The 27,610-nt window shown below is 45.1% G+C and overlaps 1 protein-coding gene across 1 annotated transcript; it reads right to left on the reverse strand.

Annotated features, from left to right (window-relative positions):
• Window positions 1–452: 452 nt before the first annotated feature.
• LOC124038052 (cytochrome P450 2J2-like) lies at window positions 453–26,569 on the reverse strand. The gene is made up of 9 exons (XM_046353447.1): window positions 26,248–26,569; window positions 25,854–26,046; window positions 20,392–20,541; window positions 10,783–10,943; window positions 4,296–4,472; window positions 4,007–4,148; window positions 3,489–3,676; window positions 3,025–3,166; window positions 453–1,129 (listed from the first exon to the last, which is right to left on the reverse strand). Exons 1-9 carry the CDS (start codon window positions 26,446–26,448, stop codon window positions 954–956), a joined length of 1,530 nt encoding a protein of 509 aa, XP_046209403.1. The 5' UTR covers window positions 26,449–26,569; the 3' UTR covers window positions 453–953.
• Between the last annotated feature and the right edge of the window lie 1,041 nt (window positions 26,570–27,610).

The raw sequence follows: 27,610 nt of genomic DNA on the forward strand, positions 1-27,610 counted from the left end.
TAGCTATTTTAAATTGGAAAACATAGTTTGATTACCAAGATCCTACTCTTTTGAAGGATGTAAGACACTTGCATTTTCAAGAATGTTACAACGTTGTATTTTTAGTTGTCACTCTGAAATTTCCCCTGATGTTGATCCCTGTACAGGGATAGCAGTCATAAGAGGTTTAAGAAGGAAATCAATTCCACAAATTAACTTTTAAGAAGGAACACCTGTTAATTGAAATGCATTCCAGGTGACTACCTCATTAAGCTGGTTGTGAGAATGCCAAGAGTGTGCAACGCTGTCATCAAGGCAAAGGGTGGCTATTTGAAGAATCTGAAAAAGTAAATAATATTTGTTTAACACTCGTTTGGTTACTACATGATTCCATATGTGTTATTTTATAGTATCGATGTCTTTACTATTATTCTACAATTTCGAAAATAGTAAAAATAAAGAAAAACACGAAGTGTATATTGTAGTGTATATTGCCTTGATAGAAAATAAAAAGGTACAGAAGAAATCACCAGACCATGGGTCAAATACATTCAGATATGCCATATACATGAAAGACATGTCGTATGTTTACATTGTAAATTATGTACATTGAAAATCTAAAACACTCCTACATTATCAATCAAATATTCCCTTCTTATTCAAGTTTAATCTAGGACTACAACATATGGTTTGAGATCTTGATAGGTAGAGTATTATTGGTATGTGAAGTGTCATTACATGAGTGTGTTTTCTCCATCTGCAGCCTTTTCATTTGTTTGGTGTTAGGAAAGACTTAATTTCCTTTTCATTTGTGTCAATTTAAAACCTAAGCAACCAGGCAAAGGAAGTTTCAATCAATTACCTTAGTTGATCAATCAAGTACAAGGGAGGTGTGAAAACCTTCAGACACTTGGGCCTCCAATAATTCATTTTGAAACCCCAGCAACATAATGAATAGGGCAGCTGTGGAAGACTCAACGAGGTGTTGCACACAGCTGGTAAGGCTTGGGACTGTGTGTAACCCCCATCTTAAAGTCCAGGCTGGGTTCCACCCCTGGGGGAGAGAAGAAGGTGAACCTCTGCAGCAGGGAGGTGAAGAACAGGAAGAGTTCCATCTTGGCTAGCTGCTCCCCAGGACACACCCTCTTACCTGGGGAGGGAACCAATCACAGTAAACCTTCTCTAACTGACACTGTAAAGCAGGGGTGTCAAACTCATTCCATGGAGGGCCCAGTGCCTGCAGGTTTTTTGTTTTTTCCTTTCAACTAGACAACCAGGTGAGGAGAGTTCTTTATTAATTATGACCTTAATTGGGGCGGCAGCGTAGCCTAGTGGTTAGAGCGTTGGACTAGTAACCGAAAGGTTGTGAGTTCAAACCCCCGAGCTGACAAGGTACAAATCTGTCGTTCTGCCCCTGAACCCTGAACAGGCAGTTAACCCACTGTTCCTAGGCCGTCATTGAAAATAAGAATATGTTCTTAACTGACTTGCCTGGTTAAATAAAGGTTAAAAAAAAAAAAAAAAAAAAATTCAGCAATCAAGTACAAGAGAGAAGCAAAAACCTGCAGACACTCGGCCCTCCATTGGAATGAATTTGACACATGCTGTAGAGTACAGAGCAGTTACTTTGGATTGAGATACTAACACTAACGTACACTGTAAAATATTTCCTGTAACTTACTGGCCTCAATTTATTTAGCAGTACAGCTACTGTAATCCATTTGACGGTAATCCATTTTATAGTACCAAAAATGTTACTGAAATCCAATTACCCATGCAGTGACATATTACACAATGTTCTTAGCAAGTTTTTCATTTTGGTCCATTCAAATCTATTGTACCCCCCTCACTTGCAATGACACATTGAGCAAATTCAGATGATCAAACATAACCGCCAGGTAGGCAACATGGGAGAGCCATTCCTAACAATCGAAATGTTCGAAGCTCATAAAAGCATCCCAACAGTTTACCCCGGGAAAGCCAGCGGACCTCTGCATGATAAAGCACCTGCTGGTGCTCCCTCCCCGTATCCCTGCAGAAGGCCTGGAGACACCTGCTGGTGCTCCCTCCCCATATCCCTGCACACTCTTCTTGATTTCCATGCAAGAAATTGCCAAGAAACTGAAGATCTCGTACAGCGCTGTGTACTACTCCCTTCACAGAACAGTGCAAACTGGCACTAACCAGAATAGTAAGAGGAGTGGGAGGCCCCGGGGGACAACTGAGCAAGAGGACAAGTACATTAGAGTGGATATTTGAGAAACAGATGCCTCACCAGTCCTCAACAGGCAGCTTCATTAAATAGTACCTGCAAAACACCAGTCAAGGTCAACAGTAAAGAGGCGACTCCGGGATGCTCGTCTTCTAGGCAGAGTTGCAAAGAATAAGCCGTATCTCAGACTGGCCAATAAAAATAAAAGATTAAGATGGGTAAAAGAACACAGACACTGGACAGAGGAACTGCCTAGAAGGCCAGCATCCCAGAGTCGCCTCTTCACTGTTGACGTTGAGACTTGTGTTCCAGCAACAATAGTCATTTACAACATTAACAATGTTTTCGGATCAATTTGATGTTATTTTCATGGTCAAAACATTAGCTTTTCATTCAAAAACAAGAACATTTGTTTGACCCCAAACTTTTGAACTTTAGTGTATGTAAATCATTGTTTGAATGTGTTGGTAACCCGTTGTATAAAGGTGATAATGCCCTCGAACTCGTTGTTTAGAGGACACATTGGCACTTTTTTGCAGTTTTCAGTTTCTCTGGGTCCATCTGGATTATTGTACCAGAATTTAGAACATAACAATACAGTATCATACCGTTAATGTATGCAGTAAGTAACTGTTAAAATAAAGTCTAACGGTGTACTCTAACTATATAGGCAAGTCAATGATTCAACTTCAAGTCAATCAGTTAAACCGATTAAACCGAGTCAAGTATTACTATGTAAGGAAGATGAGTTGTGCTATTTCCTATTGGGCAGCTTTATTTGGCACCAGTTTGGGGGGTTCAACTGATACGGAAGAAACGTAGTACAGTATTACCTAAAGAGAATGGAAGGAATGCATCTCTCTTCCTAAACTTGCCCTCCTCATCCAGGAAGTGTCCAGGGTTGAAGGTGTGAGGGGTCTCCCACTCTGACTCATCAAACAGGATCGACTGGAGGGTGCCAAGCACAATGGTGTTCTGAGGGGGGGGGAAATAACAGACATTATCTCATCAACAAGTACACAATGTTATGGCATCAATGTTTTATGTGTAGTTGAAATAATGAGGAAAACGAGGGAAAAGGAAAAAAGCTTATACTTTTAAGTCCCTATACGATAACCAAACACATTTAATTCTTCTAAATGTACAAACACCACATGGTGACAACACACTACACATTAATGTAGTTATAAGGAATACATCCACATAAAGCGCTGAATCATGCAGTGGATGCGCCGTGAGATCACATGATTAAGTAGAACAAGTACATGATCTCTATGCTTGAGATGAGATGACTGACCTTAGGGATGGTGTATCCTCCAACCTCAGTGTCTTTAGTTGCCATGCGGGATACGTTGAGCGGTATGATATTTCCCATCCTCTGTGTCTCATGGATGACTGCGTCTGTGTAGGGCATGCGGTTCCTGTCTTCCATAGAGGGCTGCCGAGACGACCTAACAACTGCATCGATCTCTGCCTGCACCTTGGCTACAACAGGGATACAAAGTATAAAGACACAACACAAAGGAAGTCTTCATGCAAATAGAGTGTGTGTGTGTGTGTGTTTGTGTGTGTGTGTGTGTGTGTGTGTGTGTGTGTGTGTGTGTGTGTGTGTGTGTGTGTGTGTGTGTGTGTGTGTGTGTGTGTGTGTGTGTGTGTGTGTGTGTGTGTGTGTGTGTGTGTGTGTGTGTGTGTGTAAGCGTGCCTCCATGTGAGAGAATGAGCTTTTATTAATCAATCAAGATCAAATCGCTTTGACGAACTGATTAAATGCTATAGGGGAAACTTAGTCATTGTGATGTTAGTGGGAGCACTTACCTTGTATCTCCGGGTAGTTGATCATAAAGAGAAGGCCCCAATGGAGGGTGGTAGAGGTGGTCTCTGTCCCAGCCACAAATAGATCCAGAGTGCAGAAGGACAAGTTCTCCAAGTTAAACCCAGCCGTTGTGTCATCTTCACACTGTGGAACAAAACACACCAAAACAACCTCAACATGCTAGACACTTAAAAATATTTGACAATCTAACGAATTGATGTAGCTAAATTACCAACGTGTCAAGAGAATTTGATAAAAAATGTTTACATGTGTTGCAATACAAATCCACACCTTCTCTATCTCGTTGAGGAAGCAGTCGATGAAGTCTCTTGGTGATGAGGGGTCGTTGTCCTTCATGTGCTCCTGAATCCTGATGTTGATGAAGGAGATGACCTCCTTCCAGCCAGTGAAGATCCTTCTGTGAGGACCAGGAACCCGACGCATGACCCACGGCATCATGTTATACATCTGAAACCAGAATTCAGCCAGGGACGGACTGAAAACAGAATTCGGCCAGGGACGGACTGTAAACAGAATTCGGCCAGGGACGGACTGTAAACAGAATTCGGCCAGGGACGGACTGTAAACAGAATTCGGCCAGGGACGGACTGAAAACAGAATTCGGCCAGGGACGGACTGAAAACAGAATTCGGCCAGGGACGGACTGAAAACAGAATTCGGCCAGGGACGGACTGAAAACAGAATTCGGCCAGGGAATTACAAACACAGCAGCCCCTCAAGGCCCTAATTTCTAGTAAAATAATGATAATTCTGACGAAAACATAGTTCCTGGCAGCATGATTATGATATTCAGTGGGGCAAAAAAGTATTTAGTCAGCCACCAATTGTGCAAGTTCTCCCACTTAAAAATATGAGAGAGGCCTGTAATTTTCATCATAGGTACACTTCAACTATGACAGACAAAATGAGGAGAAAAAATCCAGAAAATCACATTGTAGAATTTCTATTGGGTTCAGGTCTGGAGACTGCTAGGCCACTCCAGGACCTTGAGATGCTTCTTACGGAGCCACTCCTTAGTTGCCCTGGCTGTGTGTTTCGGATCGTTGTCATGCTGGAAGACCCAGCTGTGTGTTTCGGATTTGTCATGCTGGAAGACGACCCATCTTCAATGCTCTTACTGAGGGAAGGAGGTTGTTGGCCAAGATCTCGCGATACATGTCCCCATCCATCCTCCCCTCAATACGGTGCAGTCGTCCTGTCCCCTTTGCAGAAAATCATCCCCAAAGAATGATGTTTCCACCTCCATGCTTCATGGTTGGGGATGGTGTTCTAGGGGTTGTACTCATCCTTCTACTTCCTCCAAACACGGCGAGTGGAGTTTAGACCAAAAAGCTCTATTTTTGTCTCATCAGACCACATGACCTTCTCCCATTCCTCCTCTGGATTATCCAGATGGTCATTGGCAAGCTTCAGACGTGCCTGGACATGCGCTGGCTCGAGCAGAGGGACCTTGTGTGTGCTGCAGGATTTTAATCCATGACGGCGTAGTGTGTTACTAATGGTTTTCTTTGAGACTGGTCCCAGCTCTCTTCAGGTCATTGACCAGGTCCTGTCGTGTAGTTCTGGGCTGATCCCTCACCTTCCTCATGATCATTGATGCCCCACGAGGTGAGATCTTGCATGGAGCCCCAGACCGAGAGGGATTGACCATCATCTTGAACTTCTTCCATTTTCTAATATTTGCACCAACAGTTGTTGCCTTCTCACCAAGCTGCTTGCCTATTGTCCTGTAGCCCATCCCAGCCTTGTGCAGGTCTACAATTTTATGATGTCCTTACACAGCTTTCTGGTCTTGGCCATTGTGGAGAGGTTGGCGTCTGTTTGATTGAGTGTGTGGACAGGTGTCTTAAATACAGGTAACGAGTTCAAACAGGTGCAGTTAATAAAGGTAATGAGTGAAGAAAAATGTCTGTGAGAGCCGGAATTCTTACTGGTTGGTAGGTGATCAAATACTTATGTCATGCAATAAAATGCAAATTAATTACTTAAAAATCATACAATGTGATTTTCTGGATTTTTGTTTTAGATTTTAGATTCTGTCTCTCACAGTTGAAGTGTACCTATGATGAAAATTACAGATCACTACATGCTTTGTAAGTAGGAAAACCTGCAAAATCGGCAGTGTATCAAATACTTGTTCTCCCCACTATACATTCAATTGTTAGGGAACTACTACCAGATAAAACTTCAATTTGTACATGACTCTCACCTACTGGAGCTATAAATATAGCCACTTAAGCCTCTAAATATGTTAATGAGCAAGTGTTTCTTTCCCCTCCCACAATATTTTTCCATAATGCACCATAATGTACAGAATGCTGCATTAAATATACAGCAATACAGTATTTTTGTTGATTTAGAATTAACAACCATTCAGTAATTGCTATTAGTGAATATGTAATTATATATTACAGCATACCAACTGATATTTGCTGTTTTATATCACTTGCACTTAACAAAGGCTTCTAAAATGACATGAACTACAGGGCAAAATAGATCAAAAGGTAGCCACTCAACCATTAAAAAAGTTGTACTTATCAACAAATAAATCATATATCATGCATTATTAAGGTGTCTAGTATGATTCATAGAAGTTTCAAATGATTTCTCAAAATAGTCACAAGACCACAACCATAAATCTCCAAGATGTACTTTTACAGATGAATTTGGCATCAGAGGTATGTCATTTTTATTTAACAAGTCTCAATTTCCACCTTTATGACCTGCCCAAAGTAAACTGCCTGTTGCTCAGGCCTTGAAGCCAGGATGTGCATATAATTGGTACCATTGGAAAGAAAAGACTGACGTTTGTAGAAATGTTTAAATAATGTATGAGAATTTAACACAATAGATCAAATCCAATCAAATCAAATTTTATTTGTCACATACACATGGATAGCAGATGTTAATGCAAGTGTAGCGAAATGCTTGTGCTTCTAGTTCCGACAATGCAGCAAGATACAGTAGATGGTATCGAGTACAGTATATACATATGAGATGAGTATGTAAACAAAGTGGCATAGTTAAAGTGGCTAGTGATACATGTATTACATAAGGATGCAGTAGATGATATAGAGTACAGTATATATTTATACATATGAGATGAATAATGTATGGTATGTAAACATTATATTAGGTAGCATTGTTTAAAGTGGCTAGTGATATATTTTACATAATTTCCCATCAATTCCCATTATTAAAGTGGCTGGAGTTGAGTCAGTGTGTTGGCAGCAGCCACTCAATGTTAGTGGTGGCTGTTTAACAGTCTGGTGGCCTTGAGATAGCTGTTTTTCAGTCTCTCGGTCCCAGCTTTGATGCACCTGTACTGACCTCTAGATGATAGCGGGGTGAACAGGCAGTGGCTCGGGTGGTTGTTGTCCTTGATGATCTTTATGGCCTTCCTGTAACATCGGGTGGTGTAGGTGTCCTGGAGGGCAGGTAGTTTGCCCCCGGTGATGCGTTGTGCAGACCTCACTACCCTCTGGAGAGCCTTACGGTTGTGGGCGGAGCAGTTGCCGTACCAGGTGGTGATACAGCCCGCCAGGATGCTCTCGATTGTGCATCTATAGAAGTTTGCGAGTGCTTTTGGTGACAAGCCAAATTTCTTCAGCCTCCTGAGGTTGAAGAGGCGCTGCTGCTCCTTCTTCACAATGCTGTCTGTGTGGGTGGACCAATTCAGTTTGTCTGTGATGTGTATGCCGAGAAACTTAAAACTTGCTACCCTCTCCACTACTGTTCCATCGATGTGGATAGGCGGGTGTTCCCTCTGCTGTTTCCTGAAGTCCACAATCATCTCCTTAGTTTTGTTGATGTTAAGTGTGAGGTTATTTTCCTGACACCACACTCCGAGGGCCCTCACCTCCTCCCTGTAGGCCGTCTCGTCGTTGTTGGTAATCAAGCCTACCACTGTTGTGTCGTCCGCAAACTTGATGATTGAGTTGGAGGCGTGCGTGGCCACGCAGTCGTGGGTGAACAGGGAGTACAGGAGAGGGCACAGAACGCACCCTTGTGGGGCCCCAGTGTTGAGGATCAGTGGGGTGGAAATGTTGTTGCCTACCCTCACCACCTGGGGGCGGCCTGTCAGGAAGTCCAGTACCCAGTTGCACAGGGCGGGGTCGAGACCCAGGGTCTCGAGCTTGATGACGAGCTTGGAGGGTACTATGGTGTTAAATGCCGAGCTGTAGTCGATGAACAGCATTCTCACATAGGTATTCCTCTTGTCCAGATGGGTTAGGGCAGTGTGCAGTGTGGTTGAGATTGCATCGTCTGTGGACCTATTTGGGCGGTAAGCATATTGGAGTGGGTCTAGTGTGTCAGGTACGGTGGAGGTGATATGGTCCTTGACTAGTCTCTCAAAGCACTTCATGATGACGGAAGTGAGTGCTACGGGGCGGTAGTCGTTTAGCTCAGTTACCTTAGCTTTCTTGGGAACAGGAACAATGGTGGCCCTCTTGAAACATGTGGGAACAGCAGACTGGGATAGGGATTGATTGAATATGTCCGTAAACACACCAGCCAGCTGGTCTGCGCTTGCTCTGAGGGCGCGGCTGGGGATGCCGTCTGGGCCTGCAGTGAAGGAGAGGCAGCATGTTTTGGTTGCAGGCCATGTCAGTGGCACTGTATTGTCCTCAAAGCGGGCAAAAAAGTTATTTAGTCTGCCTGGGAGCAAGACATCCTGGTCCGTGACCAGGCTGGTTTTCTTTTTGTAATCCGTGTGTCTGAGCCGTTGAATTGAGATTGTACTTTGTCTCTATACTGACGCTTAGCTTGTTTGATTGCCTTGCGGAGGGAATAGCTACACTGTCATGTTTCCGGTCACCTTGCCCTGATTAAAAGCAGTGGTTCGCGCTTTCAGTTTCACGTGAATGCTGCCATCAATCCACGGTTTCTGGTTTGGGAATGTTTTAATCGTTGCTATGGGAACGACATCTTCAACGCACATTCTAATGAACTCGCACACCGAATCAGCATTTTCGTCAATGTTGTTTTCTGACGCAATACGAAACATATCCCAGTCCACGTGATGGAAGCAGTCTTGGAGTGTGGAATCAGATTGGTCGGAGCAGACCTCAGCATGGGAGCTTCTTGTTTTAGTTTCTGTCTGTAGGCAGGGATCAACAAAATGGAGTCGTGGTCAGCTTTTCCGAAAGGAGGGCGGGACAGGGCCTTATATGCGTTGCGGAAGTTAGAATACCAATGATCCAAGGAGATGGTAGGAGAAAATCCAAAGAAAATCCAACTGGAAATTGAGAGCCCATGCTCTTACAATGGAATGTATTAGAGGCATACTGAATTCTAGCGCTCAGGATGCAATTCTTCCACAGGGTTTCAGCAGTCTATGTTCAAGGTTTCAGGCTTGTAACTTCCAAAAACGAATAAGAAATATCAGTTTTAGTACAGGAACAGTCTTGGAAATTTGTGTATGCGCGCGATGAAGACAGAACGTACCTGCTAAAAATCGGTTCCTATTGAACATACTTCTGTCCGTAAGAAATGTTATAGTTTCATTACATTTTAGGGAGTAGTTAGAAATGTATTTTGACTTATAGAAACAAAGTTTAGGGGTAGATTCAGATTCCTTTCTCTGCATGTTGAACGAGTGGATTAATCAAATTGATGGCGCCAAATAAACTGACTTTTTGGGATATAACTACATGTTGTATCTGAGACCCTTTGGATGACAAATGAGAAGAAGATTTTCAAAAAGTAAGTGAATATTTAAATTGCTATTTGTAAATTTATGAAAACTGTGCCTGCGAAAAAATATTTTGATGTGGGGCGCCGTCCTCAAATAATCGCATGGCATGCTGTCGCAGTAATGGCTACTGTAAATCGGACAGTGCAGTTAGATTAACAAGAATTTAAGCTTTCAACCAATATAAGACACTTGTATGTACCTAAATGTTTAATATCCGTAATTTTTATGATTTTTTATTTGAATTGCGTGCCCTCCAGTTTCACCGGAAGTTGTCCTTCTAGCAGGACACCGAGACTTAAAAATTCTTATTTTCAATGACGGCCTAGGAACAGTGGGTTAACTGCCTTGTTCAGGGGCAGAACAACAGATTTTTATCTTGTCAGCTCAGGGATTCAATATTGCAACCTTTCCTTTTGCTAGTCCAACGCTCTAACCATTAGGCTACTATTTTCTTTGTAAATACAATTTTTAAAGGGTGTAGTTTATATTATGTGCCTTCAATTTGAATACATTGTATCTATAAAGCTTGTTATATATGAAATTATCTGAGCAATTACATTTATGACCAATAGAACAAATACAGTCGCTCTGGATAAGAGCGTCTGCTAAATGACTTAAATGTAAATGTAAATATCTAATTTATATATATATTTAATCATAGCAGATTATTTTATTTTTTTCATTAGATTGAAGTTGAGTTGGGCTATGGATATTCTTGATCAATATAATCTTAAATGATTGTACTATTATCCATTAGCCTACGTGCACCACATGACCAAAAGTTAGGTTGATTTAGATAGGGTTTTTGGGGCAAAAAGAGCTATGGCCAGTATGTTTCTGACAAAGTTAGGTTCAATGGAAAACTTCAGTCCTGGCAGATTTCCTGATTATTCTTGAATTGATGGATGGCCATAATATTTACATTTAAAAACCTATAGTGCATTTAATATTGTTTTCTCCTCTAGGGTAGACAATTGTAGTCAACAAGTCAAAGTAAGTAACCACATAAGGTTGAAGCAGTCTACAAATAGAATATGAGAGAGAGAGAGAGAGACTTACCCCGGCCCATAAGCCCCCTTCCAAGTAAATAATCTCGTTCATTGTTTTCAGGAGGGTTTGGAATTGGTCATCGCTGTATTCAAAGCGGTCACCAAACACAAGACAGCAGATCACATTGGAAACAGCATTGTTCATCAGTATCTGGGGGCTGAAGGGTTTTCCTGCATGGGCCAAAAGAAAACCTTATTCCCCACAAAAGCAATATGGCTTACATCAAAAGTACAATGCCACCATATAGGCTAGTGACCAATCCTCAAAAAGGGCATTTGTTTGACATACCCCTACCAGAGGTATAACAAAGCACAACCAATCCTCAAAAAGGGCATTTGTTTGACATACCCCTACCAGAGGTATAACAAAGCACAACCAATCCTCAAAAAGGGCATTTGTTTGACATACCCCTACCAGAGGTATAACAAAGCACAACCAATCCTCAAAAAGGGCATTTGTTTGACATACCCCTACCAGAGGTATAACAAAGCACAACCAATCCTCAAAAAGGGCATTTGTTTGACATACCCCTACCAGAGGTATAACAAAGCACAACCAATCCTCAAAAAGGGCATTTGTTTGACATACCCCTACCAGAGGTATAACAAAGCACAACCAATCCTCAAAAAGGGCATTTGTTTGACATACCCCTACCAGAGGTATAACAAAGCACAACCAATCCTCAAAAAGGGCATTTGTTTGAGATACCCCTACCAGAGGTATAACAAAGCACAACCAATCCTCAAAAAGGGCATTTGTTTGAGATACCCCTACCAGAGGTATAACAAAGCACAACCAATCCTCAAAAAGGACATTTGTTTGAGATACCCCTACCAGAGGTATAACAAAGCACAACCACGTTTTTTCCCCTCTAAGGTCTCCAATATATGAAATTGATGGTTGTATACATAAGCTCATGTGGCCCAATATCGCAAGCTCTGATATTGCAAAAATGTTGAAAATAAGCAGTCAATTGTCTCCCCTACCTATACAAACAAACAGCATTAGGATATCTTAAAGGATTTGGGAAATATAGACCTGTAAACAGATACATTAGGAGGAAATATGAACTATGAATACAAAATGTAACTTTCTGATAGCTGTTCAATAGACAACTTCCAGGTCAAATTTGCTCTCATTCAGTGCTGTATGGTCCTGCCCGACAAAAGTGGATAAAGTTACGTTTTTTTGATGTTGTGGCTATTGCAATCAGCTTTAAGGCAAGTGGGCCCAGACACTGAACGCTCAGTTATTTCAAAGGTTCCTCTGTGGACTTTATACATTATGTGCCCCCCCCACCCAAATCCAATATGGTGTCCAATATCCAATATGCCTGCAACATCACCATTAACTGTTGGTTCAATTACCTCTGTACATGTTTTAAATGAGAGATATTTTTCAGATTTGTGTACTGTACTTGTTATGCAGGTGAATGAGGACCCAAAAGCGACTTGGCGAAAACAGAGTCTTTAATCCAGTAAAGGAAATATGCAATACTCCTAGACAAATCGGAGCGGTAAATAAAGCATAAAAAACAATTCCACTCGTAATGACGAGAACAGACTGGAGACTCGATCATAAACTGTAGGTTGCCTCGGGAAGGCACTTGACCGTAGCAGACTCAGACACCTGCTCACCACGCAGCATCTGAGGGAAACACGACACGACAGGGCGATACAAAGACACAGCACGGTGAATAATATACAAGGATCCGACAGGACAGAAACGGAAAACAAGGGGAGAAATAGGGACTCTAATCAGGGGAAAAGATAGGGAACAGGTGTGGGAAGACTAAATGATTGATTAGGGGAATAGGAACAGCTGGGAGCAGGAACGGAACGATAGAGAGAAGAGAGAGAGGGAGGGAGAGAGAAAAAAGGGAACGAACCTAAAAAGACCAGCAGGGGGAAAACGAACAGAAGGGAAAGCAAAATGACAAGACAATATAAGACAAAACATGACAGTACCCCCCCACTCACCGAGCGCCTCCTGGCGCACTCGAGGAGGAATCCTGGCGGCAACGGAGGAAATCATCAATCAGCGAACGGTCCAGCACATCCCGAGACGGGACCCAACTCCTCTCCTCAGGACCGTAACCCTCCCAATCCACTATGTATTGGTGACCCCGTCCCGAGAACGCATGTCCATGATCCTACGTACCTTGTAAATAGGTGCGCTCTCGACAAGGACGGGAGGGGGAGGGAAGACGAACGGGGGTGCGAAGAAAGGGCTTGACACAGGAGACATGGAAGACAGGATGGACGCGACGAAGATGTCGCGGAAGAAGCAGTCGCACAGCGACAGGATTGACGACCTGGGAGACACGGAACGGACCAATGAACCGCGGAGTCAACTTACGAGAAGCTGTCGTAAGAGGAAGGTTGCGAGTGGAAAGCCACACTCTCTGGCCGCAACAATACCTAGGACTCTTAATCCTACGTTTATTGGCGGCTCTCACAGTCTGTGCCCTGTAACGGCAAAGTGCAGCCCTCACCCTCCTCCAGTTGCGCTCACAACGTTGGACAAACGCTTGAGCGGAGGGAACGCTGGACTCGGCAAGCTGGGATGAGAACAGAGGAGGCTGGTAACCCAGACTACTCTGAAACGGAGATAACCCGGTAGCAGACGAAGGAAGCGAGTTGTGAGCGTATTCTGCCCAGGGGAGCTGTTCTGCCCAAGACGCAGGGTTTCTGAAAGAAAGGCTGCGTAGTATGCGACCAATCGTCTGATTGGCCCTCTCTGCTTGACCGTTAGACTGGGGATGAAACCCGGAAGAGAGACTGACGGACGCACCAATCAAACGACAGAACTCCCTCCAAAACTGTGACGTGAATTGCGGGCCTCTGTCTGAAACGGCGTCTAACGGGAGGCCATGAATTCTGAACACATTCTCGATGATGATTTGTGCCGTCTCCTTAGCGGAAGGAAGTTTAGCGAGGGGAATGAAATGTGCCGCCTTAGAGAACCTATCGACAACCGTAAGAATCACAGTCTTCCCCGCAGACAAAGGCAGACCGGTAATGAAGTCTAGGGCGATGTGAGACCATGGTCGAGAAGGAATGGGAAGCGGTCTGAGACGACCGGCAGGAGGAGAGTTACCTGACTTAGTCTGCGCGCAGTCCGAACAAGCAGCCACGAAACGGCGCGTGTCACGCTCCTGAGTCGGCCACCAAAAGCGCTGGTGAATAGAAGCAAGAGTGCCTCGAACGCCGGGATGACCAGCTAACTTGGCAGAGTGAGCCCACTGAAGAACAGCCAGACGAGTAGAAACAGGAACGAAAAGAAGGTTACTAGGACAAGCGCGCGGCGACGCAGTGTGCGTGAGTGCTTGCTTAACCTGTCTTTCAATTCCCCAGACTGTCAACCCGACAACACGCCCATAAGGAAGAATCCCTCGGGATCAGTAGAAGCCACAGAAGAACTAAAAAGACGGGATAAGGCATCAGGCTTGGTGTTCTTGCTACCCGGACGGTAAGAAATCACAAACTCGAAACGAGCGAAAAACAACGCCCAACGAGCTTGACGAGCATTAAGTCGTTTGGCAGAACGGATGTACTCAAGGTTCTTAAGGTCTGTCCAAACGACAAAAGGAACGGTCGCCCCCTCCAACCACTGTCGCCATTCGCCTAGGGCTAATCGGATGGCGAGCAGTTCGCGGTTACCCACATCATAGTTGCGTTCAGATGGCGACAGGCGATGAGAAAAATAAGCGCAAGGATGAACCTTATCGTCAGACTGGAAGCGCTGGGATAGAATGGCTCCCCACGCCTACCTCTGAAGCGTCAACCTCGACAATGAATTGTCTAGTGACGTCAGGAGTAACGAGGATAGGAGCGGACGTAAAACGTTCTTTTAGAAGATCAAAAGCTCCCTGGGCGGAACCGGACCACTTAAAACACGTCTTGACAGAAGTAAGAGCTGTGAGAGGGGCAGCAACTTGACCGAAATTACGAATGAAACGCCGATAGAAATGAGCGAAACCTAGAAAGCGCTGCAACTCGACACGTGACCTTGGAACGGGCCACTCACTGACAGCTTGGACCTTAGCGGAATCCATCTGAATGCCTTCAGCGGAAATAACGGAACCGAGAATAGTAACGGAGGAGACATGAAAAGAGCACTTCTCAGCCTTCACGTAGAGACAATTCTCTAAAAGGCGCTGGAGAACACGTCGAACGTGCTGAACATGAATCTCGAGTGACGGTGAAAAAAATCAGGATATCGTCAAGGTAGACAAAAACAAAGATGTTCAGCATGTCTCTCAGAACATCATTAACTAATGCCTGAAAAACAGCTGGCGCATTGGCGAGACCAAACGGCAGAACCCGGTACTCAAAATGCCCTAACGGAGTGTTAAACGCCGTTTTCCACTCGTCCCCCTCTCTGATGCGCACGAGATGGTAAGCGTTACGAAGGTCCAACTTAGTAAAGCACCTGGCTCCCTGCAGAATCTCGAAGGCTGATGACATAAGGGGAAGCGGATAACGATTCTTAACCGTTATGTCATTCAGCCCTCGATAATCCACGCAGGGGCGCAGAGTACCGTCCTTTTTCTTAACAAAAAAAACCCCGCCCGGCCGGAGAGGAAGAAGGCACTATGGTACCGGCGTCAAGAGAGACACAGACAAATAATCCTCGAGAGCCTTACGTTCGGGAGCCGACAGAGAGTATAGTCTACCCCGAGGAGGAGTGGTCCCCGGAAGGAGATCAATACTACAATCATACGACCGGTGAGGAGGAAGGGAGTTGGCTCGGGACCGACTGAAGACCGTGCGCAGATCATGATATTCCTCCGGCACTCCTGTCAAATCGCCAGGTTCCTCCTGAGAAGTGGGGACAGAAGAAACGGGAGGGATGGCAGACATTAAACACTTCACATGACAAGAAACGTTCCAGGATAGGATAGAATTACTAGACCAATTAATAGAAGGATTATGACATACTAGCCAGGGATGACCCAAAACAACAGGTGTAAAAGGTGAACGAAAAATCAAAAAGAAATAGTCTCACTGTGGTTACCAGATACTGTGAGGGTTAAAGGTAGTGTCTCAAATCTGATACTGGGAAGATGACTACCATCTAAGGCGAACATGGGCGTAGGCTTGTCTAACTGTCTGAAAGGAATGTCATGTTTCCGAGCCCATGCTTCGTCCATGAAACAACCCTCAGCCCCAGAGTCTATCAAGGCACTGCATGTAGCACCCGAACCGGTCCAGCGTAGATGGACCGACATAGTAGTACAGGATCTAGATGGAGAGACCTGAGTAGTAGCGCTCACCAGTAGCCCTCCGCTTACTGATGAGCTCTGGCTTTTACTGGACATGAATTGACAAAATGTCCAGCAAGTCCGCAATAGAGGCACAGGCGGTTGGTGATCCTCCGTTCCCTCTCCTTAGTCGAGATGCGAATACCTCCCAGCTGCATGGGCTCAGTCTCTGAGCCAGAGGAGGGAGATGGTTGCGATGCGGAGCAGGGAAACACCGTTGACGCGAGCTCTCTTCCACGAGCTTGGTGACGAAGATCTACCCGTCGTTCTATGCGGATGGCGAGAGCAATCAGAGTCCACACTGGAAGGAACCTCCCGGGAGAGAATCTCATCTTTAACCACTGCGTGGAGTCCCTCCAGAAAACGAGCGAGCAGCGCCGGCTCGTTCCAGTCACTAGAGGCAGCAAGAGTGCGAAACTCTATAGAGTAATCCGTTATGGATCGATCACCTTGGCATAGGGAAGCCAGGGCCCTAGAAGCCTCCCCTACCAAAAACTGAACGGTCAAAACCCGAAGCATCTCCTCTTTAAAGTTCTGGTAATTGTTAGAACAATCAGCCCTTGCCTCCCAGATAGCTGTGCCCCACTCTCGAGCCCGGCCAGTAAGGAGTGATATGACGTAAGCACCCCCGAGCTCTCTCTCTAGAGTATGTGTTGGGTTGGAGAGAGAACACAATATCACACTGGGTGAGAAAGGAGCGGCACTCCGTGGGCTGCCCGGAGTAACAAGGTGGGTTATTAACCCTAGGTTCCGGAGGCTCGGCAGACCAGGAAGTAACAGGTGGCACGAGACGAAGACTCTGGAACTGTCCAGAGAGGTCGGAAACCTGAGCGGCCAGGTTCTCCACGGCATGACGAGCAGCAGACAATTCCTGCTCGTGTCTGCCGAGCATGGCTCCTTGGATCTCGACGGCAGTGTTACGAGCGTCTGTAGTCGCTGGGTCCATTCTTTGGTCGGATCCTTCTGTTATGCAGGTGAATGAGGACCCAAAAGCGACTTGGCGAAAACAGAGTCTTTAATCCAGTAAAGGAAATATGCAATACTCCTAGACAAATCGGAGCGGTAAATAAAGCATAAAAAACAATTCCACTCGTAATGACGAGAACAGACTGGAGACTCGATCATAAACTGTAGGTTGCCTCGGGAAGGCACTTGACCGTAGCAGACTCAGACACCTGCTCACCACGCAGCATCTGAGGGAAACACGACACGACAGGGCGATACAAAGACACAGCACGGTGAATAATATACAAGGATCCGACAGGACAGAAACGGAAAACAAGGGGAGAAATAGGGACTCTAATCAGGGGAAAAGATAGGGAACAGGTGTGGGATGACTAAATGATTGATTAGGGGAATAGGAACAGCTGGGAGCAGGAACGGAACGATAGAGAGAAGAGAGAGAGGGAGGGAGAGAGAAAAAAGGGAACGAACCTAAAAAGACCAGCAGGGGGAAAACGAACAGAAGGGAAAGCAAAATGACAAGACAATATAAGACAAAACATGACAGTACTTATGACTTATGAGGTCCCATTCTGTGAGCTTCTGCTTGTGTAGCCTACCACTTCGCAGCTGAGCCGTTGTTGCTCCTAGATGTTTTGACTTCACAATAACAGCACTCAAAGTTAACCGGGGCAGCTCTAGCAGGGCTGAAATTTGGCCACAGAACTACAACAACGATTGGCTACTTTGTCTCCTCACCATTTAAGGACGCACGCATGTCCTTGTTGATATGCTGTAAGTGTGTGAATGAGATCGAAACATGAACACACATTAAAAAACTAGTTGTGTTTGAATATGCAAGGTGGTTGGTATAGGATCGAGAAGGCAGGTAGAAGGCTTAAATTGTGATATCACTTTCCTGAGCATGTCTGTGTCAACCAGGGAACATAAATCCATAGTGCCTTTGTGTGGTAGGCTAGGGCAAATAAACTTCTCATCAGGTCTTGCTTCACTGATACCCAGCCTAATGTTTGTTATCTTATCTTTTAAATATGCCGTAAACTCATCACATTTAAATGTGGAGGAAAGTTCACCTACATTTGCGGGGGTAGGATTTATCAGGCCATCACTGCTCGAAAAGAGCTCTCGAATTATTCTGATTATTAGTGATCAAGTTAGAAAAATGAGGTCATCTGGCATTTCTAATTGACTTGTTATATATGCCAAGTTGCTTTGCTCTCTTAGAACATCATAATGGACCTGCAACTTCTGCTCTGCCTTTCTATCTCTTTAATTCATACATTTTCTCACTAATCCAAGGGGCTCTCCGTTTGGATCCTTTATCAACTTCACTGGAACTATTAATTTGCTATTAAAGCTATCAACTAAATCATGACAAGAGGAAGGAAGAGTAGGTGATGGAGCATTGTTCATACACTCAGTCAAATCTGTAGCAACTTCCGAGGTAAGACAGCATTTCTTGATAATGCGTTCGAGATGACCCTCTGCTATGGGCAAAACGGTAGTAAAACATACAAGATGGCGATCAGATAAAGCAACATCAACAATAGAGGATATGTCAATTGGAAGGCCCTTGGTAATAACCAGATCCAGAGGATGGTCCCGGTAATGGGTGGGCCCAGTGACATGTTGGATAAAGTCAATAGAGCTCAAAAGATGAATATATTCAATGGCCTTGGAGTAAATATTAAAATCACACAATGAGTTTTATCATAGTTCTCAAGGACAACAGTTCAGGTAAGTCAATAAAGAAAGTGGGGAAGTGCTTTCGTGGCCGATACTACTATAATATATACTATATACTACTACTATATATATCCCTACATGGAACAGATAAGAGACACTTCAGAACAAACTTCCTTTTGATTTGTTTTGGTACTATCTGAGTGATATAAGAAAGATCACCATAAATGTATTTATCCCCTTATTTTAGGCACTAAACTATCTTCATACATAATACCATTAATGTTTTACAACTGGTACCGGGAACCTTCAGATGAGTCTTGTGAGCATCCTAGAGGAAAACAACCGACATGTACTTGTTCGTGACTGTACCTTCCCGCATAGGGGTCATATTACTATTTAGCCTGGCCTCCCGAGTGACGCAGCAGTCTAAGGCAAAGCATCGAAGTGCTGAGGCGCCACTACAGCCCCGGGTTCAATCCCAGACTGTGTCACAGCCGGCCGTGACCAGGAGTCCCATTGTGCAGTGTGTCAAGAAGCAGTGCGGCTTCAGAGGACACATGGCTCTCAACCGTCACCTCTCCCGAGTCCATTGGGGAGTTGCAGCGTGGAGACAAGATCATAACTACCAATTGGAATCACAAAATTGGGGAGAAAAAGGGGGTAAAAAGGGGGGTAAAATATGTTTAAAAAATACATAATAATATTAGTGTGTAGCCCAAACTGTTCGGACACTACAGACAGAAGCTGGCAGATCGGCGGTACCGACTTTAGACGAGTCCCAAGGCGCTTGTGCGGTAAGACCACTACAGACAGAAGCTGGCAGATCGGCGGTACCGACTTCAGACGAGTCCCAAGGCGCTTGTGCGGTAAGACCACTACAGACAGAAGCTGGCAGATCGGCGGTACCGACTTCAGACGAGTCCCAAGGCGCTTGTGCTGTAAGACCATCTTGTTCATGAGTGTCTCACGTTTCCTTAGAGATGTTTGTCGCGAGAAGACCGATTTTCAGGACATCTCATGGTCTGACAAACACCACTCTGGCTCTGCAACCTTTCACGGCAGATGCGGAAGGCAGATATCGGCGGAAGCGGTATTTGAGAAGCAGCCCATACAAAAAAAACTAGCTTAAACAAATGGATTTTGATGGAGGTTTTTTAGTATTATGTTCATTTGATTTCCACAGGTGTGCGGAAATTTTCGGCCAATTCTTTTATTATGATAGATTTCCATGGGGGCGCTGACATCGACCTTAGGGGGTAACGGGTGTGTGTGTCACAACATCTATATATGTAACCACTTTTTCAGTCAAATATTTTTTACACAACCCTCCATTTCATATATGGGAGACCGTAAAGATATGGAAAAACGCTAGTGTTTTTGTAATACCTCAGGTAGGGGCATCTAAAAATGCTTTATATCTCTACACTGAACTTCAGTCTGCAAAACTTCTCTGGAAGCACCACAGCTCATATACAGCTTTGTTGTGTTTTTGCTTGGTGCTTGGACTCCTGATCTGAACTGAATCTGTTTTCAACGTGAAAATCGAAACAGTTTTTAATCGCTATATGTCTGTTGCATCCAAAACAGAGGCAACTCATGTGTAAACTTAATGCCAGTGCGGTGTTTACCCACATCTGTTTTGACAAATATATTCATTTCCTTGCAGGGACAATAAAGTTTGAATTGAACTGTAACCACTGTACCTTGTTCACTCTGAATTGCTTCATTCAAACACTGCGCTTCAATCTGGATGGATGGCTCCAGACTCTTCTTGCCCAGTCCAAAGTTCCTCAGCGTAGAGAGAGCAAACCTCCTCTGTAGCTTCCATGGATACCCGTTCGACATAATCACACCTAAGTATAAGAACAGTTTTCAGTGAAGAAGCCTTAACTTGTACCATACACTCAAAGATGCAAGTAAGCCTTGAAAAGTAGCCTTTTCAGAGGCAGAACAGCCAATAAGAGCAGATTCTGTTTCTCAAGCGTGAGGCAGCTTGATGTAAAAGTACACACCCTAGACAGGATTCTAGCCTGTCAGGGCCTTACTGTCATGTTTGTCATTTATTATCTTGTCTTGTCCCTGTGCTTCCCATGCTATTCGTTTCCCTCTGCTGGTCTTATTTGGTTCTTTCCCCTCCTTCTAGCCCTCTCTCTCCCCCCCTCCCTCTCTCACTCTCTCGCTCTCTCTTCTCTCTATCGTTCCGTTCCTGCTCCCAGCTGTTCCTATTCCCCTAATCATCATTTAGTCTTCCCACACCTGTTCCCGATCCTTTCCCCTGATTAGAGTCCCTATTTATTCCTTTGTGTTCCGTTCCTGTCCCGTCGGTTCCTTGTATTGTATTCACCATGCTGTGATTGCGTTTCGCCCTGTCCTGTCGTGTTTTTGCCGTGATTGTGTATCACCCTGTCCTGTCGTGTTTTGTGCCTTCATCAGATGCTGCGTGTGAGCAGGTGTCTCAGTCGACTACGGCCTGCGCCTACCCGAAGCGACCTGCAGTCTGTGGCCGCTTCTCCAGTTGTTTCCCCTCTACAAGTCTAGAGGATTTCTGTTATTCCGTTTTGGACTTTAATAAACTCTGTTTCTGTTAAGTCGCGTTTGGGTCCTCTTTCACCTGCATGACAGAAGGAACCGACCAAGGAATGGACCCAGCGACTTCAGACGCTCGTTACACTGCCGTCGAGATCCAAGGAGCCATGCTCGGCAGACACGAGCAGGAATTGTCTGCTGCTCGCCATGCCGTGGAAAACCTGGCTGCTCAGGTTTCCGACCTCTCTGGACAGTTCCAGAGTCTACGTCTCGTGCCACCTGTTACTTCCTGGCCTGCCGAGCCTCCAGAACCTAGGGTTAATAACCCACCTTGCTACTCCGGGCAGCCCACTGAGTGCCGCTCCTTTCTCACGCAGTGTGAGATTGTGTTCTCTCTCCAACCCAACACATACTCTAGAGAGAGAGCTCGGGTTGCTTACGTCATTTCACTCCTTACTGGCCGGGCTCGAGAATGGGGCACAGCTATCTGGGAGGCAAGGGCTGATTGCTCTAACAAATTCCAGAACTTTAAAGAGGAGATGATTCGGGTTTTTGACCGTTCAGTTTTTGGTGGGGAGGCTTCTAGGGCCCTGGCTTCCTTATGCCAAGGTGAACGGTCCATAACGGATTATTCCATTGAGTTTCGCACTCTTGCTGCCTCTAGTGAGTGGAACGAGCCGGCGCTGCTCGCTCGTTTTCTGGAGGGACTCCACGCAGTGGTTAAGGATGAGATTCTCTCCCGGGAGGTTCCTTCAGATGTGGACTCTTTGATTGCTCTCGCCATCCGCATAGAACGACGGGTAGATCTTCGTCACCGGGCTCGTGGAAGAGAGCTCGCATTAACGGTGTTTCCCTGCTCCGCATCGCAACCATCTCCCTCCTCTGGCTTTGAGACTGAGCCCATGCAGCTGGGAGGGATTCGCATCTCGAATAAGGAGAGGGAACGGAGGATCACCAACCGCCTGTGCCTCTATTGCGGAGTTGCTGGACATTTTGTTAATTCATGTCCAGTAAGAGGCCAGAGCCCATCAGTAAGCGGAGGGCTACTGGTGAGCGCTACTACTCAGTCCTCTTCATCTAGATCTTGTACTACTATGTCGGTCCATCTACGCTGGACCGGTTCGGGTGCTACATGCAGTGCCTTGATTGACTCTGGGGCTGAGGGTTGTTTCATGGACGAAGCATGGGTTCGGAAACATAACATTCCTTTCAGACCGTTAGACAAGCCTACGCCCATGTTTGCCTTAGATGGTAGTCATCTTCCCAGTATCAAATTTGAGACACTACCTTTAACTCTCACAGTATCTGGTAACCACAGTGAGACTATTTCTTTTTGATTTTCCGTTCACCGTTTACACCTGTTGTTTTGGGTCATCCCTGGCTAGTATGTCATAATCCTTCTATTAATTGGTCTAGTAATTCTATCCTATCCTGGAACGTTTCTTGTCATGTGAAGTGTTTAATGTCTGCCATCCCTCCCGTTTCTTCTCTCCCTACTTCTCAGGAGGAACCTGGCGATTTGACAGGAGTGCCGGAGGAATATCATGATCTGCGCACGGTCTTCAGTCGGTCCCGAGCCAACTCCCTTCCTCCTCACCGGTCGTATGATTGTAGTATTGATCTCCTTCCAGGGACCACGCCTCCTCGAGGTAGACTATACTCTCTGTCGGCTCCCGAACGTAAGGCTCTCGAGGATTATTTGTCTGTGTCTCTTGACGCCGGTACCATAGTGCCTTCTTCTTCTCCGGCCGGGGCGGGGTTCTTTTTGTTAAGAAGAAGGACGGTACTCTGCGCCCCTGCGTGGATTATCGAGGGCTGAATGACATAACGGTTAAGAATCGTTATCCGCTTCCCCTTATGTCATCAGCCTTCGAGATTCTGCAGGGAGCCAGGTGCTTTACTAAGTTGGACCTTCGTAACGCTTACCATCTCGTGCGCATCAGAGAGGGGGACGAGTGGAAAACGGCGTTTAACACTCCGTTAGGGCATTTTGAGTACCGGGTTCTGCCGTTCGGTCTCGCCAATGCGCCAGCTGTTTTTCAGGCATTAGTTAATGATGTTCTGAGAGACATGCTGAACATTTTTGTTTTTGTCTATCTTGACGATATCCTGATTTTTTCTCCGTCACTCGAGATTCATGTTCAGCACGTTCGACGTGTTCTACAGCGCCTTTTAGAGAATTGTCTCTACGTAAAGGCTGAGAAGTGCTCTTTTCATGTCTCCTCCGTTACTTTTCTCGGTTCCGTTATTTCCGCTGAAGGCATTCAGATGGATTCCGCTAAGGTCCAAGCTGTCAGTGATTGGCCCGTTCCAAGGTCACGTGTCGAGTTGCAGCGCTTTTTAGGTTTCGCTAATTTCTATCGGCGTTTCATTCGTAATTTCGGTCAAGTTGCTGCCCCTCTCACAGCTCTTACTTCTGTCAAGACGTGTTTTAAGTGGTCCGGTTCCGCCCAGGGAGCTTTTGATCTTCTAAAAGAACGTTTTACGTCCGCTCCTATCCTCGTTACTCCTGACGTCACTAGACAATTTATTGTCGAGGTTGACGCTTCAGAGGTAGGCGTGGGAGCCATTCTATCCCAGCGCTTCCAGTCTGACGATAAGGTTCATCCTTGCGCTTATTTTTCTCATCGCCTGTCGCCATCTGAGCGCAACTATGATGTGGGTAACCGTGAACTGCTCGCCATCCGCTTAGCCCTAGGCGAATGGCGACAGTGGTTGGAGGGGGCGACCGTTCCTTTGTCGTTTGGACAGACCATAAGAACCTTGAGTACATCCGTTCTGCCAAACGACTTAATGCCCGTCAAGCTCGTTGGGCGTTGTTTTTCGCTCGTTTCGAGTTTGTGATTTCTTACCGTCCGGGTAGCAAGAACACCAAGCCTGATGCCTTATCCCGTCTGTTTAGTTCTTCTGTGGCTTCTACTGATCTCGAGGGATTCTTCCTTATGGGCGTGTTGTCGGGTTGACAGTCTGGGGAATTGAAAGACAGGTTAAGCAAGCACTCACGCACACTGCGTCGCGCGCGCTTGTCCTAGTAACCTCCTTTTCGTTCCTGTTTCCACTCGTCTGGCTGTTCTTCAGTGGGCTCACTCTGCCAAGTTAGCTGGTCATCCCGGTGTTCGAGGCACTCTTGCGTCTATTCGCCAGCGCTTTTGGTGGCCGACTCAGGAGCGTGACACGCGCCGTTTCGTGGCTGCGTGTTCAGACTGCGCGCAGAAGAAGTCTGGTAATTTTTTTCTGCTTCTGCTCCTGGTCTTGCTGGGTCTCAGTCTGTTCCCTGCCATCGCATCTCTCCTGTTCTTGTCCCTGCCCTTGCTGTGTCTCAGTCTGTCCCTAGTTCTCATTTTTTTTTTTTAGAGTAGTACCCTAGTTTCCCTTTTTATCGTTTTTCGTTACGGTCCTGAGGAGAGGAGTTGGGTTCTTTCTCGGGACGTGCTGGACCGTTTGATCTATGATTTCCTCCGTTGCCGCCAGTGTTCCTCCTCGAGAGCGCCAGGAGGCGCTCGGTGAGTGGGGGGGTACTGTCATGTTTGTCATTTATTATCTTGTCTTGTCCCTGTGCTTCCCATGCTATTCGTTTCCCTCTGCTGGTCTTATTTGGTTCTTTCCCTCCTTCTAGCCCTCTCTCTCCCCCTCCCTCTCTCACTCTCTCGCTCTCTCTTCTCTCTATCGTTCCGTTCCTGCTCCCAGCTGTTCCTATTCCCCTAATCATCATTTAGTCTTCCCACACCTGTTCCCGATCCTTTCCCCTGATTAGAGTCCCTATTTATTCCTTTGTGTTCCGTTCCTGTCCCGTCGGTTCCTTGTATTGTATTCACCATGCTGTGATTGCGTTTCGCCCTGTCCTGTCGTGTTTTTGCCGTGATTGTGTATCACCCTGTCCTGTCGTGTTTTGTGCCTTCATCAGATGCTGCGTGTGAGCAGGTGTCTCAGTCGACTACGGCCTGCGCCTACCCGAAGCGACCTGCAGTCTGTGGCCGCTTCTCCAGTTGTTTCCCCTCTACAAGTCTAGAGGATTTCTGTTATTCCGTTTTGGACTTTAATAAACTCTGTTTCTGTTAAGTCGCGTTTGGGTCCTCTTTCACCTGCATGACACTTACCCCCTATCCATCTCCTTAATACTGATGGCCAAGCAAAGAGGCATGAGGTCCCATTTTGGAGTCTTTGGTAGGACTTGAATGGGGATCGAACCCCCAACCTTTCCATTTTTAAGGATCGACACTAATACACTAAATATGTAGTATTTCTACAATAATAAATTATTATGATCCATAATCAATTATCAGTTAATAACTGTAAGATGATGACAATGTCCTGCAAGCCCAGGGTCAGGTCAGGTCAGGTCAGAGGTCGGTAATCCAGAGTAGTGGCAAAGGCACAAGGTGGCAGGCTCAGTCAGGACAGGCAAGGGTCAAAACCAGGAGGACAAGAAATAGAGTGACTGGGGAAAGGCAGGAGCTGAGACAAAACACTAGTTGACTTGAACAAACAAGAAAAACTGGCCCAGACAGACAGAAAACACAGGTATAAATACCCAGGGGATAAGTGGGGAAGATGGGCGACACTTGGAGGGGGTGGAGACAAGCACAAGGACAGGTGAAACGGATCAAGTCGTAACAAGTATAAAGTATGTGGGCCTTACCTTTACTTCCCATTGCTTGACTTCCAATATATATATCTTCAAATAAGGGAATGGAGGGACGATCGACAAAACTGTCGCCATTGTGGACCAAGGCCTCTTTCACCATCTCGTATCCACTCAGAATAACCCACTTTGGCCCTTGGTTTGCTGAAGGAATTCGAAGGCTGAAGATCTTTCCATATTTTTTTCCACACTACAAGAAGAACAACAACGAATAACGTTAGCCATCAAAAGAGAAGTTAAGATCTTCGTTAAGTTAGCCTAGTGCCATATCTGATTTTGCTCTTGCCAACTCCATTGTCAAACATTGGTCTGGCATGACAATGATTGACAAAGGGAGTTGGAATGATAGCACAAACAGCATGATACTCGGGTTAGCGTTTAGCAAACCCACCTCTTCAAACTGAAGATGTATCTTAGCGGGATCAAATTGAAACATGTTGCCGATGAAAGGCCATGACCAAGGTCCAGGAGGAAAATTCTTTGGAGTTTTGTTTTTCAGGAGGTCGGCAAGTACCAAGAAAACACAGAGGAAAATCAAAAAGGTCTTTATGTCCAACCATTCCAAAACAGAAGAAGGAAGTAATTTGCTCATCTCACTACAAGTGCAACTGACTCAAAAAAAGCACACAGAAACTAAACATAGGATTGACGTGCCAGTGATTTCTCTGTAACCTGCTCCCTATCTCTCTGCTTCCAAAGTAATGTCATAATAACCACTGTTGTGTGTGTTCATACTTGGGACTGGGTGTGTGCTACTACGATAACAACTCAGAGTTCATGCATTTCCCCTTTGTACAGAGTTTTTTTTCCTCTCCTCAGAAAACCATGGCTGCACAATGACTACACAGAATTCCTCCTATAGATCTAGGTTTCAGCTTTGTTGCTGAAATAGCAATATTACTTTACTGTAGTACAGTGCATTGTAGGCTGTATACTGTACAATGGATGAATTGTATGGCCCTGAACATTGTGCTTTCCATTTATTAACAGTACTGACTGCTCAATAGATTTTGACTGGTTGCAGGTTCATATCGACAAAGAACAAGTATTACAGTATCACAGAGACAAAGGGCAAGTTTGTGAGAGTCGCTCTGGATAAGAGCGTCTGCTAAATGACTTAAATGTAAATGTAAATGTAATGCAGGGTACAGTACTGTAAAAATAGGGACACAAGGAGGAGGAAGAACAAAAAACTAAATTACAAAGAGCAAAGCAGAGTAGTATTTCTGATCAATTTTGAGCTACTATGATAGAACATGTTTTCGTTCATCAAAAGACAATGACGGAAAAATATGAATATTTTTTTAGATAAAAAATATACTTCTCCTTGAGAATTGTATGTTTTGAACAATGTGTTTTCTATTTTTCAGTGTATTGTTTACTGACTGCTTAAGAGTGTATATCATTTTGATCACTTTGTTTGTGATTTGAGAGCAGTGTTTGATTTTGAACACAGAGCAAAGTGTTCAAAACTGTTTTGAGGTGAAAGTTACATTTTGCAAGAGGAATCAGAGGTTATGTAAATAGTGCTTGAAGTGTTGTGTTGTTTGTGTTGAATGTTTTCAGGAAATGGAGCAAGGTTTCATAAATTGTGTTTTAGCAATTGAGAAAAACTGTAAGTCCTGCAGTGCATCTCCCCCTCTTGGACTGCACCAGATTTTACAGTTCTTGCTGTGAGATGTTACCCCACTCTTCCACCAAGGCACCTGCAAGTTCCCGGACATTTCTGGGGGGAATTACCCTAGCCCTCACCC

This window comes from Oncorhynchus gorbuscha, linkage group LG06 (genome assembly GCF_021184085.1).
Source record: "Oncorhynchus gorbuscha isolate QuinsamMale2020 ecotype Even-year linkage group LG06, OgorEven_v1.0, whole genome shotgun sequence".
Taxonomy (NCBI): Eukaryota; Metazoa; Chordata; class Actinopteri; order Salmoniformes; family Salmonidae; genus Oncorhynchus; species Oncorhynchus gorbuscha.

Coding starts and splice junctions, on each gene's coding strand:
- LOC124038052 (XM_046353447.1), bottom strand. CDS start 26,448: ATGAGCAAATTACTTCCTTCTTCTGTTTTGGAATGGTTGGACATAAAG. Junction 4,473..10,782: donor AAGGGGGCTTATGGGCCGGG/GTAAGTCTCTCT, acceptor TTCTGGTTTCAG/ATGTATAACATGATGCCGTG. Junction 3,167..3,488: donor GAGGATACACCATCCCTAAG/GTCAGTCATCTC, acceptor CCCCCCCCTCAG/AACACCATTGTGCTTGGCAC.